The sequence below is a fragment of the Sturnira hondurensis genome, unplaced genomic scaffold, assembly GCF_014824575.4.
Source record: "Sturnira hondurensis isolate 20B ecotype Veracruz unplaced genomic scaffold, ASM1482457v3 Scaffold0024333, whole genome shotgun sequence".
Classification (NCBI taxonomy): Eukaryota; Metazoa; Chordata; class Mammalia; order Chiroptera; family Phyllostomidae; genus Sturnira; species Sturnira hondurensis.
This window is the reverse complement of record NW_028096964.1, coordinates 820,055-836,365: the sequence shown is the minus strand read 5'-3', so window position 1 is coordinate 836,365 and position 16,311 is coordinate 820,055. Positions and strand designations below refer to the sequence as shown.

Below are 16,311 nucleotides of genomic sequence, written 5' to 3'. Positions count from 1 at the left end.
ACAAGGTAGCAGCTTAAAAGTCACCAGTGGCACACAGGGAGGAAATGAAGTGTCTGGCATCAAGGTGAAAGCTGGAGGACAGCTTTCTCCCAGACAGAAAGGCAGGCGGAAGCCATTGTCCCTTTCTGAACCCTCCCCCCACAGAACCACAGAGCCAGCAGGCAGGTGCCATATCTGAGACTCCATCAACCTGGCTAACACTCTTGGCCTCACCCTGGAGATTCTCTGAAACTCCCTCCCACCCAACTTACCAGCCCACATAGCTGTTAATGTGATTTTTGCATATTAACAACTGGTTTTGGCTCCTGCTTCACAATGTCCTAAATCCTCTCAAACAAGCAACAGCCAGCCTTCGTGAACCCCTAGCCCCTATACCTATTGCTAAGTAGCCCCAGGCCCAGCACTAGCAACAGTGAGCCTAAATTATAGCTTGGCTCCATCTGAGAATCTCCAAGCTCAGCACAAGTAGCAGCCATTTCAGATTGCTTTATAGCTCAAACAAGGTAGCTCCAGGTAGAACATAGATGGGGGCTGACCTTGGCCTGTACCACTCCGGACCCCAGAGCCTGCACACCCAGTGGGCAGCTACCGACTATGTCAGAGCGCCACCATCCTTCCCTCATAGAGCTGATCCTCCACAGGGGCAGAGATCACAGTCAGTCCTTGCAGCCGACTGGCCTGGGTAAATCCCTTCCATTGACCTGCCAACAGCAATCAAGGATCAACTACAAGAGGAGAGTGCACTCAGTCCACGTGGAGGGGGCACCTCAAGTACCCAGCTTGAGTGACGGGGAAGGCTGTACCCCTGGACCCTCCAGGACACCTACTACATTAGGCCACACTGCCAAGACAGGAAGTCATCCCAGTTCTACCCAATACATAAAAACAAACACAGGAAAACTGACAAAATGAGGAGACAAAGAAACACAGCCCAAATGAAAGAACAGGTCAAAACTCCAGAAAAAGAACTAAACAAAATGGAGGTAGGCAATCAATCTATCAGATGCAGAGTTCAAAACACTGGTTATAAGGATTCTCAAGGAACTTAGTGAGAACCTCAACAGCCTAAAAGATATCCAGTCAGAAATGAAGGATACACTAATGGAAATAAAGAACAATTTACAGGGAAATAAAAATAGAGTGAAAGAAGCTGAGAATCAAGTCAATGATTTGTAACATAAGAAAGCAAAACACAATCAATCAGAACACCAAGAAGGAAAAAGAACCCAAAACAATGAGCACAGTGTAAGCATCCGCTGGGGCAACTTCAAGTATTCCAACATTCTCAGCATAGGGCTGCCAGAAGGAGAAAAGAAAGAGCAAGAAACTGGAAATCTATTTGAAAAAATAATTAAAGAAAACTTACCTAATTTTGGTGAAGGAAATAGAAATGCAAGGCTAAGAAGCACAGAGTCCCATACAAGATGGATGCAAAGAGGCCCACTCCAAGACATATTATCATTAAAATGCCAAAGGTTAGAATAGAAAATCTTAGAAGCAGCAAGAGAGAAGCAGTTAGTTACCTACAAGGGAGTTCCCATAAGACTATGAGCTGATTTCTCAAAAGAAACTTTGCAGGCTGCAAGGAACTGGCAAGTAATATTGAAAAACAGGGACCTACAGCCAAGATTACTCTACCCAGCAAAGCTATCACGTAGAATCGAAGGGCAGATGAAGAGCTTCCCAGACAAGAAGAACTAAAGGAGCTCATCATCACCAAACCAGTATTATAGGAAATGTTAAAGGACTTATTTAAGGAAAAGGCCACCAGACGGAAAGGGCGTGTAGGGGAAAGGGTGAAAAGGTGAAGGATTGAGAAGTACAAACAGGTGGTTAGACACAACTGTGCCCTTCCTTCTCGCCTCCGTGGTTTCTGATGAGACAGCTGTTGTCATTCTGACATTTTTCTGGCTGCTTTCAAGATTTTTAATTTGTCCCTTAGCTTTTAGAATTTAATTATGATGGGTCTTGGCACAAGTTTCTTTACATTTATCCTGTTTATGGTTCTCTCCGCTTCTAGAATCTGCAGGTTTATGACCATTGCCAAATTTGCAGTTTCCAACAATTATTTCTGCTCATATTTTGTCAGCCTCACCCTTCTCTTCTTCCAGGACTCCAATGACACAGCGTTAGATCTTTTGTCCCACAGGTCGCTGTGGCTCAGTTCATTTTCATTCAGTCTGTTTTCTCTCTGTATTTCAGACTGGGTGATATTTTTTGTTTTATCTTCCTGTCCATGGATGCCTTCTTCTCTCCCTTGCATCTGTCTGTTTTTTCTATCCCCTATCCTTTTATTTTGGCTAATGACTTTTTTAAGTTCAGAAATGTCCAGACCTGGCTGGTGTAGCACAGTGGATTGAGCGTGGGCCTGCGAACCACACGATCACAGTTCCATTCCCAGTCAGAGCACATGCCTGGGTTGTGGGCCAGTTCCCGGCAGGGGACTCATTAGAGGCAACCATACACTGATATTTCTCTCCTTCTCTCCTTCCCTTTCCCTCTAAAGATAAATAAATAAATATTTTTTAAAAAAGAAATGTCCATTTGGTTCTTCTTGAAATGTGTTTTGTCTGAGGCTTTCCATTTCTTTTTAAGGGTGCTTACAATTTCTCATCCGCACATTCTTATACTGGCTACTTCAAAATCTTTGTCAGATAACTCTAACATCTCTGTCATCTTGGTGTCGCACTGATAGACCGTCTTTTTTTTATTCAGTTTGAAATCTTCCTGGTTCTTGCATAATAAGTGATTTTTTCATTGAAACCTAGACTTTTTCATACTGTGTTATGAGACTCTGGATCTTACATGGCCTTACCTTTTAGCTGGCTCCCTCTGACACAGTACCTCAGGAGCTGAGGGGCTATGGCAGGTACTGCCTCTTTCCTGACAGGCAGAGGCCCAAGTCCATGTTCCCCCCATAGCCTCCACCAGCACCACCAAGTAGGAGGGCTCATCATCACCCAGGGGGATGAGAGCCTGGCTCACTCCTCGGCCTTCTTGGACACCCCCCTGAATGTCCGACTTCTTCAGCTCCAAGTTTAGTTAAATGAGCTGAAAAGAAAGCCCACAGAACTCACCTCACTGACTCATTCTTTGGATCTCAAGGTCCCTGGCCATTTTGCCTCTTCACTCCACCTCTGAGAGCCTTTTTATGTTTGTTTTGTACTTAACGTTCAAAGGTTTTAGCTGTAATTAGTGGGAAGACTCGGGAAAAGTACACCTGCTCTATCTTCCCAGAGGCAAAAGTCCTGAGGTGTTCTTCTTCATCTCTAGACTTTTAATGATGTCAAAGTAAAAAGAGATGAATTAGTACGGAGTTGCCTAAAGTCACACATAATTAATGCACAGACCAGTATTTCCTTACCATGTACACAATGGCCCAATTTTAGCTGCATTCCAGAGTACATGACAATATCCTCACACTGATTTTATCATTCAGAGTCAATATTCAGAGTTAAGAAAATAAAACCACTTATTTCCGCCTTCCCCATTTTTTCCCCATTGCTTTCAACAATTTCATTCAGCAAAAACTTAACTTAAAAAATACTGTTGAGTAATATGCTAAATTCTATGGAAAACATAAAAGTGAATAAAACCCCAATCTTCTCTCCAGGAGTTTGTAAATCACAGGAAAGACAAACAGGTACCAAGGACAGATAAAAGGTAGGTCACAATAAGGAACACCAGGTCATGCTGCAGCACAGTGTGAAGGGGAATTCTTCCTCTGCTCCAACGAGCAAGGGCTGTTTCACAAAATAAGTGACAATAAAAGATGGGATAAAACTCAAACTGGGCATCGCCAGGAAAGGGGACACTCTCAGAGAAAGAGACCACAAGTGAAAGTGAGATCCGAGGGAAGACACGCATAGGTGATGAATTACAAGTACAGGTACACCTTGGCGGTTCGAGGGTTTGGTTCCAGACCACAGCAATAAAGCGAATATTGCAATAAACTGAGTGCAGGGTTTTGCCTCGACGTTAATGAAAACATAATATCTATGAAGCACAGTAAAGTGAAGTGGAATGAAACGAGGAATACCCCGAGTGCTCAAAGGCACCTGTCTGGCTAAAAGAAGAGGGGGAAAGGTAATCCAGGAAGGCTGGGAGGGGCTTGAGCAGGGACGTTCACTGGGTCCAGAAGCCCAACAGAGACACCCCACTCAACACTGTACAGAAGAGACAAGAGTCTGGGTCAGCCGGGGTAAAAAGAACCCTGTCACCTGCCTAGGCCAACAGGCACGGGATGGTGGGACCGTGAAACTGTCACCACAGTGATGAAGCCGTTACTCTAAGAACAAACAGTGGTATAAACACATGTGTGTGAGTGTGTATAGAATTTCTTTTTCACAGAAGAGAAGTTATGTGAAATCTCAAAGAAACAAGATGGGCGAGTTCATTTTGGAATTGGATAGTTTCCATTTCTCATGCAAACTTAAAGATAACAAAGCCTGACATTATCTTCCAGAGACATTATATGTGAATTGGGTGTTAGTTAATGAATATGATTGACCTTAATTAGTTAAATTCTCCTGAATGAACGAATACCACACTAGTGAGCCTTAAATACCTCTTCCCACCCCCAGAACTCTCGGCGCCCCCTCCAGGAGGACTCTGGGCTGACCTCCCAGCACGTGCAGTGGCTCACAAGCATCCCTTGTCCTCGGGAATCTCGCAGGATAATGGCACTCTGTCTGCCTTGCTGAACCCAACAGCCGATTGTCTTCCACCTGTCTTACTATCCACATTCATATTCAGGACACTGGTCATTAATGCAGAATAATTCTGTAAAGGTGGACTTGCACCCAAAGACACCCATTCAAAGTCACCAGTAACAATAAAAATATGGACCCATCTACAAAGACATGGACTCACCTACAAAGACGTGGACCTACCTACAAAGACTTGGGCCCACCTACAACACAGGCTTTTCGAGTTTAGCTTCCAGATCCCAAACCTCAACTAAGATTTATTTCCAAGACTTTTTTTCAGAAGCTCATGCTAATCTTAAACCTAGGCCACTGCCCTCACCATAGTCTAGCTAAGAGCAGACACACATAGGAGAAACTTGAGTGCTGCTTGCTGAGTTTAACTGAATTATGGGTCCCTCAATCACTAAATGCTAAATACTTGAGAGTTTCTATAACTACAGAAAAGACTTTTATAAAAATGTTTTCCCTTTGGTATGACCTAAGTCAGAGGTCAGCAAACTGCTTCTGCAAAGGGCCAGAGTAAATGTTTTCTCTTTCTGTGCTACACAGTCTCTGTTGCAACAACTCAGCTCTGCTTCCACAATGTGAAAGCAGCCACGGACAGCATGCAAATGTTGGGCGCAGCTGTGTGCCAATAAAACTTTATTAACAATAACCGGTGATGGCAGTCAGCCCCTGATCTGAAAAGGGGGATGTAATACACCAAATCTCCTATCACACAAATACTGATTTATTCAGGCTGAGAATCACCATATTAGGACCTCAAAAACCACTCCACAGCCACACTAATAGAGTAAGAGAGCCGGCTACAATCCACGCCCTCCACCCCGGCTCCACGTTTGCTCAGGCTGTCTACCCACTTCCGCACCAACCTCTCCAGTCCTCACAGGCCAGTCCAAAAGGTCAGCGGTCAGGAACTCTGTGATCCCTGACAAGGAGAGCTGCTCTGCAGGCTCATCCACAACACTGCCACCTTTCTAACCTGAAGTAACATCACCTTGGACACAGCATCTCTGCCATTCCCTGGAGCTAAAAGCAGCTGCCTATATGTGGGGCTTGGGGCTTCTGTGCCGAGTGGATGAAGAATGACGAGGGGCTTGAGGTTCTCACACGGACAGTCCGTCCCACCTGGCATCTTCACTTGTGCACCGTCCCTTCCTTCACAGATAGGCCCCCTCTTAGCTAACTTCACAGGTGTGAGCAGTTATATTCTCTTTTCCAGGCACCATGATTTCATAACCGGAATGCCAGTATCTTCTCCCAGGTTGCACTAAAGTTGTTCAAAAAAAAGTTCTTCAACCAACTACTCTGAATTTTCACTCTCTTTGATCTCTCCATTTATTCTAGAATTATTTATTGGGGACCCACCCACGCTTCTCTTTTCCCTCTGGGACATGCTAGCTGGTGGCACTCATTGTCCTAATCTCCCAGGGCCAGGAAACGATTGTTTACTTAGCAAACACTAACACAAAACTTCCGCATTCCCTTGAGCACTTTGTCAATAATAACTCATAGATTCCTAACAACACTGGAGGTGGGTGCTGCAGTTGTTCCCTTTTCATAGATAAGGGAAGTCAGGAGGAGAGGTGGCAGCCACAGAATCACACCTGCGCTCAGAACAACCCCAGAGACAGTCCTAATCCCTGGGGCCTGGGAATGTACTATGTTTCAGGGCAAGGGGGAAACAGGATTTCAGACAGATTACAGTTAACCAGCTGACCTAAACAAGGTTATCTACATTACCAGGGTGATCCCCGCGAGGCTTTTAAATGTGGGAGAGGAAGGGTTTGGGTAAAACTGGCTGAACATTTAGCTTCAATACTCGAGACTGAGAAGGATAAAGCTGAATGTTTACTGCTCTCTTCATTTTAAGGATCAGCGCCTGCCCCGATACTGGTGCTCTCAGCTTCACCGTAAATCGACTTTCAGCCAGACCATGGCGCTGCTCAGCCTGTACTGGAACCCACAGAATGCCGCCTAAGCCACGAACAGATCTCACTGTCATGCGAGTGACAAGGAGGTGCAAGAGCACAGTAACTGCCTTGAGGAGCTGCTCACAGAACTGCAGAGGTACGGGGCGACTGAAGAGATGAACGTGTGCAACAACTTGGGGGACCACCTCGTGGGCGATGTCTATGTCAAGTTTTGGCGCGACAAGGATGCCGCGCAGGCAGCGACTGAACTCAGTAACCTCTGCTTCAGTGGGCAGGCTGTGTGTGCCAAGCTGTCTCCTATCACCGACTTCCAGGAGAAATGCCATTGGCTGTACAAGATGGAAGAATGTACTATTGTGGCTTCTGCAACGTCATTCACCTGCAATTTCTCTCCCAAACCACAGCAGCAACTCTATGAGTGATGATATCCAATGTCCATCTGGTCCCCAAGGCAAAAACCAGTAACAGTCCCCAAACCACTGACATGGTGGCTTCTGAGATCCTGGCCCTTTGGCCCTCTGCCTCTGACAGGCACAGATGTTCCTGGCCATCTGTACCCCTCTTCAAGGCTCCCTTAACTCTTCAGGGCCACCTTTCCTATCCTCTGGGGCCTACAACCCCTCCTCTAATAAAATTCCATATTAAAGGTTTAACAAATAAATAAATGTTGGAGAGGGAGGCCTGGCAGTCAGGGTCCAAGTGACCTGATGATGGAAAAACTCAACCGGCCATTGCTGGCTTCGATGTTGGGAGATGAGGAAACCACGGGACTCAACCCTGACCGGGTGGCTCAGCTGCTTGGAGGGTTGTCCTGTGCACCAAGAGCTGGCGGATTCGATCCTAGATCAGGGCACATTCCTAGGTTGTTGGTTCAGTCCTTGGATGGGGCACATGCAGGAGGCAGCTAATCAATGTTTCTCTCCCTCTCTCCCTTCCTCTCTCTCTCAGATCAACTTTTAAAAACCCTATCTTTGGGTGAGGATTTTTAAAGATTAAAAAAAGAAAGAAAAAGGAACCACGGGATGTGGGCGGGCTCCAGAGGCTGGAACAGTCCAGGAGCCGGGTTCCTCCCGAGAGCCTCCAGGAAAGAGCAGTCCTGCGAACTCCCTGACGCTTGCCAGGGAGACCCACTGGGACATCTAACCCAGGTGTGGTTTTTTTTTGTTTTTTACTTATCTTTAGAGGGGAAGAAGAGAGGGAGAGAAACATCAATGTATAGTTGCCTTACGTGCGTCCCCTGCTGGGAGTTGGCCTGCAACCCAGGCATGTGCCCTGACTGGGAATCGAACCGCAATCCTCTGGTTCGCAGGCCTGTGCTCAATCCACTGAGCTACACCAGCCAGGGCTTAACCCAGGTTTTTAAAAGCCAATACACTTGTGATCATTTGTTATAGCAGCAGCAGGAAACTAAAACAGATTTTCATACTGGGAGTGGGGTGCTGCTGCAGCAAATGTGGACATGCCATTGGAACTGGGCTTGGTCGGAGGCTGGAAGAATTTGAGAAGCATGGCAAGGAAAGTGTAGATTGCCTTGAACAGGCTGTTAGGAGAAGCATGGATGTTAAGAACTCTGCTAGTGAGGGCTCCGTGGGGAACATGGAAGAGAAAAGCAGTACCATCTTAGAGAATCCCTCAGTGGGCATGAACAGACTACAGGCAGAAATATGGACGAGGAGGGCGCTGCCAGTGAGGAGGGCTCATATGGAAATGAGGAACAGGTTACTGAAACTGAAGGAAAGGAGATATATTGTCAGAAAAATGGTCTTCGTGAGACAGATACTGACGATGCAACTGTAACTCCTATCACCCTACTATCAGGGACTGCAGCCTTGAGAAGTGAGGGGTGAATAAGCAGGGGTGTCAAGCCTCCCAGGGCCCCAGTGAGGGGATCTATTGAGGCACACTGTCGCTTTCTCACTACCCTGTTGTGTTTTCTTCAAAACAATGATCAGGTGTGAAATCATACTACTTCTTTCCTTGTGGCCCTCTGCCCCTTCTCTAGAGCTTCCAGCTCGTGGAACAGAGACCCCAGCTAGCTTGTCATTGCTGTAGAAGAGCGATTTTCAACCGGCAGGCCCCGAGAAACCACGCAATACCTGACGATTTAGCCAGGGGCACTACCTCTTTGCCTTTAGACTGTCAAATTAAAAAAGAAAGGACAACAGCCAACACAGTAATAGCTATCCAGTGTGAACGAATCAAAATTATACCCATCTCTTTGTCAGATCTGCAAAAAAACTTATTTTTTGGTGTGCTGCAAAATTTTAGTATTAGTTTATGTGTGCCATGAGATGATGAAGGTTGAAAATCTCTGTTACAGAATGGAGCCTGGGGCAGTGTTCAGTTTACATTTGCTGAACAATGGGCAGCATCTTTTTTAGACTCTGCTCAGCAAACTGAAGGACTGACAGAGCAGGGGGAATGGTAAGTTCAGTTGGGGCTCTTTCTTCCTTTTTAAAGATTCCTGTATTTATTTTTAGAAAGAGGAGAAGGGAGGGAGAAAAAGAGGGAGAGAAATATTGATGTGTGTTGTGTGAGAGAAACATTGATCGGTTGCCTCTTGCAGGCTCCCCAGATGGGGACCTGGCCCGAAACCCAGGCACGTGCTCTGACAGGGAATCGAACCATGAACCTTTCGGTTTGCTGGAAACCCACCAAGCCACACCAGTCAAGGCAGGGCTCCTGCTTGTCTCAGGGCAACCTCCTTTTTCTTCTGGCACTTACCAAACCATCTGTGGTGACTGCCCCACATCTGTCGGCCCAACTAGGCAAGGGGCGGAGCAATGAAGGAGATTCCCTGCACCTGAGGGAACACGTCAACTTCTACGGGTTCTGTCTCCCCATCTCTAAAGAGCAAACCGTCAGACCTCCCTCTGAAGGAATCTTGTGGATCAAGTAAAATCCTACTTATCAGCCTAGCAAATCTCCTCCCCTTTCTAGCTCACCTGCCCTGCAGGCTTCAAGCAGCCAGAAACTGTTTTTTGAAAGGACAAACCACAAGTTAAAGAGAAACTCTGACCCCTTACTATCACTTTCACTATTAAAAAACCTAACACCTTCCACACCTCCACACACCCACTTCACCCACTCCATGCAACCAAGGGCAGCAATGAAAAACAACTCATTCTCTACGTGGTTCTCATCCTTCTGCCTCAGTTATGAACATTTAAAGGAACACAACTTCAAAAACAATGTCTTTAGAGTAGAAAGAAAGTTAGAGCAAGACAAAAAGAGGGAAAAAGTAGGGTCCCTTGAAAGTTAAACTTCTGAATTTCCAACAGGGATTACTGAAAAGGTATCTATTCATAGCTCTCCTTTCCCTCCAGGTCACCCAGAACCCCCCAGTCACTGGGAGCAGGCACAGAGGCAGCCTATGTGACTGCTGACTCAGAGCCTCTGTTACCCTAAGCATGTATACACAGGAGGCCGGCAGTGCGGAGAAGGGGCCTGGCTGCCCCCATGGCCCCAGGAGCCTGTCTGAGCTCCCACTCCAGGGTTCCAGGAACAAGAAGGCAGCTAAGAAGCTAGGCAGCTGCCTAAGCAGACAGGAAATGAATCGCAGCCCCAGAGAGCCCAACAAAGCAACCAGGATATCTCATTAGCTGTATTACAAAATCCTCTGATGATCAAGATTCTGGCTGCATCATGTCCTTGTCACTGAAGAAAGGGGCCAAGCAAAATTACACTGCTACTTCATACCATAGATGCTGAAGATGTCAACTAAGGTCAGCTCCCATTCTAGAAACTCCACACCTCATGGGAAAGGGCAGGTTCTCATGGTGGCCACAACAGGGCTCTTGGTTTGGGTCCCCAATGCCACTCCTGCATTATCCTCCTATAAACCAGGGACAGCAGTGAAGTCCAGCCAGTCAACAAAAGGAGCAAAAGGGCCAGCCTTGTCCAAAACAAGCAGACAAGTTGTGTTAATTTGATTTGATTTGACTTCTAGAGACTGTGTTCCATGGCTACCAAATGCCTGGTGCTGGACTGGCAGCTTAAGCAGCCAAGGATCTTACAGAAACCTCACTGTGCAGCCTGGAGCTGGAGCACAGAGCAGGGAAGAGAACCGGGAAGATGCTGTTTCTACAGCATGATTTTAATAAATTAGTCAAGACATTAACTGCCATCATAACAAAAAAGACAGCAATAAAAAAAAGAGGTAAGAGAAGTAGATGTACTTTGGTGGATGTCATTAATTCCGTTTTGAATAGAGTCTTAGTTAAAATCTTGTTTATTTAGCAGACTGGCACATCCAAGTTGGCAGTTTTAAAATCCTACACAGGATCTTTGGGTATTTACATCATTTATAAAGTGCTGACATTAAAAAAGTCAGATCTTAAAGTTTCAGGATCTACAAAGAATATTCACTGAAAACATGCCATAGTATTTACTTTTTTATTTACTTACAAGATCTTTTTCTTTTTCATGGGGAAGGAAATATATTCTATTGTAACACTACAATTGCCATTGTAATTCTGCAGTTAAACTGAAAGCTTGAATTAAGATCTTCTAAATCGTACTTTTGAAAAATCACAACTACCTCACACACTAAAAATAATTCATTACCTATCATAAAAATGCTACTACAGAAAATCATTTGAAGCTCCAAAATATGTATGAGCCAAGATCAAGCACATGATAAAGACACTAGAAAATGCAGATATGCCCAGGACTAAGTGAGGAGACTTCAGTTCTCTTTCCTGCTTTCCTGACTAAACCTTGCAAAAGAAGGCTCCGTGCCTCAGTTTCCTGTTTTGTAAAAAGGGGGTAATTATACTAGCTTTGCTCACCCCTCAGGGTGGTTGTGGATATCAAACAAGACGTGTCTGTGATTGAGTCTGGTTATCACTAGCAGGCTCCGGGCAGGCCCATGACGCTCTGGAGTCAGACACTGCCACAGGAGCCATAGGGTTCACGAGTAACACGGGTCCTCTGTTTGGAGCCAGGGGTACTTTTAAAGCATCTACTGGATAGTCGTTAAATGCACCAAGTAGCTGAACAAAAAGAGTTACTCAACCGGCAAAAGAGAACAGGCGGGAAAAGAGAAGAGTGAAGGGTGACCCTGCACTGTGACTGGGGGCCTGATCCCTGAGATGGGCTCACCTGCCGTGGAAGGGAGGGACCCTGTGCATACCCCGGAAGGCCTGCCCTGTAGGACCTCGGCCCTAGGGGCGCTACTCTGGGGCAGGAAGCCCCTCGCCCCCCCTCCCTGCGGAGCTCCAAGGCAGTGTGCGTCCAGGCAGCGCCAGTCCTCACCTGCGGTGTCCCAAATGGAGATGTTGTAGGAGCGCCACTGCTTCAGGTAGAAGGCGCCGCCCACCGTGCTGACCGTGTCCGCAAAGCGCCGCTCCATGTACCTCTGCAGCAGCGACGTCTTTCCCACGTTCATGTCCCCCAAAAGCACGATCTTCCCGTCGGGCTTCCTCATCTTCCTGCAGAAACCCCCCCTCCTCACCCCCACGCCCGTCAGGCCCCGTGTGCTCGGGGCTCAGCTCGAGCGACTGGACACCGGCAGCGAGACGGCTCGGACCCGAGGCTGCTTGGACTCGGGACTACCGGGGATCCGGATTCGCGGGGACCCCGAATTTGCGGACTTTCATGTCTCGAAGCCCGGCACCGGGTATGAAGAAGCGCGAGTCCCCGCCAAGGCAACACCGAAGGACCCATACGGGGCTTTCGTCCAGGGCGCCCGTCCTGGGCGCCCCCGGCCCCGCCCTGGGCCCTGCCCCGCCCCCTCCTGGCTCTGCCTCCCGGCCCCTCCCCCCACTTCCCTCTCGCCATCCCCACCTCCCACAGCCGTCCCGACACTCCACCCGGGCACCGCCCCAAGCCCTACCCCTCCCCTCCTCCCGGCCGTCCCCGGCCCCTTCCTGCCCCACCTCCCAGCTAGCCCCGCCCTGCCCACTCCCACGCCCCCGGCCCAGCCCTGACTCCTCGCCGACCTCCCACCCTCCCCAACTCCCCTACCGGCCCGCCCCGGCACCAGTCTTTCACTTCCCGCGCCCCGCTCACACCCTTTCCTACCTGTTCAGACCCCAGGGACGCACTCCTGAGCCACCCCCAAGGTCCCCGGGCACTGGTGACCCCAAATCCCGGAGGTCCCCTTGCCAACCCAGTCCACCCAGGGCTTTCCCAGCTGTGTGATTCCTTATCTAAGTGTATGCAAATGTAGTCGCTAGTCAAGGTCATTGTAAAAGTTTGCCTTAAATGAGCATTTGTGAAACCCCATCCTAACTCTTGACTGTTAGTGGTTAGAAGGCTGGGGAAGAGGGGAGACTGCAGGAGGATTGGTTCCTAGTGTCGTTTTTGCTGTTTGTTTTAATTTTCACCAAAAAGTTTATGCTATATTATATCTGAAAAATGGACAGCCTTTGCCATTTAAAACTTCGGAGTGAAAATTTGACTTGGGCAGTTGCAATGACTATCAGCAAAATCTTTCCTCTCAATAGAGCAAACCTTGAAATGCTCCTAAAATATTCAGTGTGTGGGATTTGGTATTTATTTTAGAGAATGCTGATGTAGAAGTCGGAGCTCTAGTTTGAACAACGGCAGGCAATGTGTGCTGCGGCCACTGTGCGTCCTCAGGGTTTTCTGTGGAAAGGGAATGGGATCCGTGGCCCACTTACGGGAGCACTGTGATACTCGGACAGGGCAGAGGTGTGAAGGCATCTCACCCACTGCGCATCTCATGCGTGGAAGGTTACTGTTAGACTACCTTTCCAAACGACGGCTTTTTCTGCTCAGAGACCTGCCACTCTCCCTGTTTCCTAACCCAGCAGTTGGAACTCTGCCCACCGCTATCTGCTCCCCTCCCACGCACACTTGCCACCCTTTTACAAGCCTTTCCAGCCCCCTTCCCCTTTATGGCCCTATCCTGCTTTATTTTCTTGCCTCTAACTTAAAGTGCATTGTTTATTCACATGTTTAACTGTGCAGTCTTCCTCTCCAGAAGGGACTTTTTCTGTTTTGCTCACCATCATGCCTGGAGAAGAGTATCTAGCACATCACAGTTGCTCAAGGAAGCTTTGAGTCAGGAAAGAACTGATGAATTCACCATCCTGGTGAGGCCAGAAGCACTGTCTTGCAAACACATCTCAACCAGCCACGCTCCACACCCTCACTCACTGAGCTGGCCTTACTGGAGAAGTCTCCCAGTTCCAGTCTGCATCCTGGTGGGTGGGCCTTGTAATTCCATCTGTGAGCCCAGGTGCCCTTCCTCCAAGCCCTACCCCTCTGCTGAGCCCCTTCCTGTTCCTTTCTCTCCATTTCCACTACCTTCTCCAGCCTCTTCCCTGCAGTTTTGCCTGTGAGAATTTCTTACTGGCTCGTTTTATTCAACACTATCTTACTGTTATCTCCTGTAGTAATTTAACAACTCCCTGGGGACAGGGAGCGTGATTTAAGCTAATTCTGTGACCCATCCAGCTCACTACACTTTTCTCAACACACTCCATCATTCAATAAATATGGGAATGTAAGCCCATGGGTCTTTGTGTTTTGTTCCCTGGTGTCTCCCAGGTGTCCAGGGCTGGAACATAATCAACACGTAGTCGAATATATTTGTTGATTAACTGAATGTTGTCTCCACTTGAAAAACTGCTGCTGCATTCAGAGCAGGGTTTGGGGAAGGGAGGGACTGTCCAGCACCAAGCCCAGTGCCTAGCATGTAGAATTCACTCAGCAAGTTTGTTTAAACTTTTTAAAAATTGGACAACACTTGAAAAAACTGAACTTAACCAGGAGAATGTCTCCAAATCAATTTTCCACTTCTCCTCAAAAAAGTTTCTTAAAGACTGTCAATGGCCTCATTCATACTCAGGAAGAAATACTGAAGAAGGAGGTAGGCTTAGGCTTAAGAGTCTGTTTAAACTAGCTACTTAATGCCAAGTTTGATGTTTATTTTGCCTGGATTTAAACCACTGGCCTAACAGGGTAATCTTTTTTCCAATTGCTAGATGAAATGTACCTCAGGCCAAGAAAATTATGTAGTTTATTTTTTAAAAAGATGCAAAATGAGCAATTCAGGGTCTGTCTACAGTTAAAATAAAAGAAATAAGAAAATAGGGTAACTTCTCAAGAATTTTGCAAAGTAACCTGGGAGCATTTCTAGGTACTTTGTTGTAGAACAATTCTACCTTTTAAATTACTTTCCTTAAAAATGAACAAACAAACCTGCCTATCTAGGAACTGAAGCATTTAGGCCTAATATAGGGACAGAGCAGTACGAGAAACAGCCAATAAAACAAACAAGCAAAATACAGAGTGTTCTAAATGATTAAGTGTAAGATGGACAAAAATGGGGCAGGGAGATGGATAAAGAATGAGGCCTGAGAATGAATGCAGGGGTTCAACTTTAAATATATATATTTAAACTTTCCATGGAGTTTCCATGGAGCAACAGACCCAAGCGAGGAGTTAAACATGCGGTTGTTGGGGGAAGAAGCCCGCCTGAGGGGCTGTGTGAGCCACAGGAAGTCCTGGGATAGAGCAGGAGAGGGAGGGTGGAAGGGTCATTAGGACCTGTGGGTTGTGGTTAGGTCTGTGGCTTGTCCCCTGAATGTGCCCGAAGGATCTTGAGCAGATGAAAGACAGGACTTGTCCTAAACAACATCACCTACGCATGGTAACAGTGGTCAGAGTTGTTGACATTCTGGTTATATTTTTAGGGTGGAACCTACAGAATTTGGTGTGGATTGGATGTGGAATAATAAGAGTGAGGGGACGGGAGAGGGAAAAGAAGGAGAAGAGAGAGAGCAGGATGGGAAGAAGGGGGAGTCAAGGAGCAGCATCTGGAAAGACGGGGGTTACCATATACACCTTCATCCACTCCGCGTAACAGCAGTCCACCTCCAGAGCAGGGCTTCCCAACCTCAGCGCAACTGACCTTTTGACCAAGTAACTGTTGGTCCTGGGGGCTGTCCTGTGGATGTTTAGAAGCACCCAGGCCTCTACCTACAAATAGCAGGGGCAATATCACCACCCCATCAGGACAATGAGTAAATGTCTCCAGATATCACCAAGTGTCCCCGGGGGGGGGGGGTGTCAAAATCACCTTCAGTTGAGAAACATTGCTCCAGAAGTATACCCAGGCAATTTAAAATTTATCATTAAACTTCTTAAAAGTGAGCATTGCTCAGTAGTTATTTTGAAACGGACCTTATGAGATGGGGATCACGTGTGAATCATGTAAACAAATTTCAAACATAAATACAAAACATGTAAATTATAAACCGTATAAATAGATTCTTATGCTATTTGACATATAAAAACTTATATGTATATATTTGTTCATATGTCAACCTTGTTTATGGTGATTTATTTTTGACCGCACAAATATTTTTTATTTGTATCTAACCAAATCTACTAACTTTTCCTGTGTAGTTTCTGGCCATTTCAATGTCCATCCTGATCCCCTCCCTTGGTTTCTTGCTAAAGCCTGGCATCAGCTGAATGAAAGGAAAGAGCATGAGGAGCTCTGGATTTCCAATCCGGATTGGCCACTTTTTCACCAAGCCACCCTGGGCAAATGTTCCCAACTGTCCGGCACTTCAGTTTCCTCATCTATTAAATGTACACAATGATACTGCCCTGCACGCTATTGCTGTGGGTGTGTAACCCTTTACACAGGGATCGCGCAGTACTCGTCAGTTCCCTCGTTCCCTCCGCTG

The 16,311-nt window shown here is 46.9% G+C and overlaps 1 protein-coding gene across 1 annotated transcript in view; it reads right to left on the bottom strand.

Moving 5' to 3' along the window:
* The window catches only part of RAB20 (RAB20, member RAS oncogene family), a 35,461-nt gene extending 23,139 nt beyond the window's left edge, over positions 1–12,322 (bottom strand). The window contains exon 1 of the mRNA XM_037038354.1: positions 11,900–12,322. Within this exon, the coding sequence (XP_036894249.1) occupies positions 11,900–12,071 (172 nt within the window). The 5' untranslated portion in view covers positions 12,072–12,322. The remainder of the gene's footprint in view (positions 1–11,899) is intronic.
* Between the last annotated feature and the right edge of the window lie 3,989 nt (positions 12,323–16,311).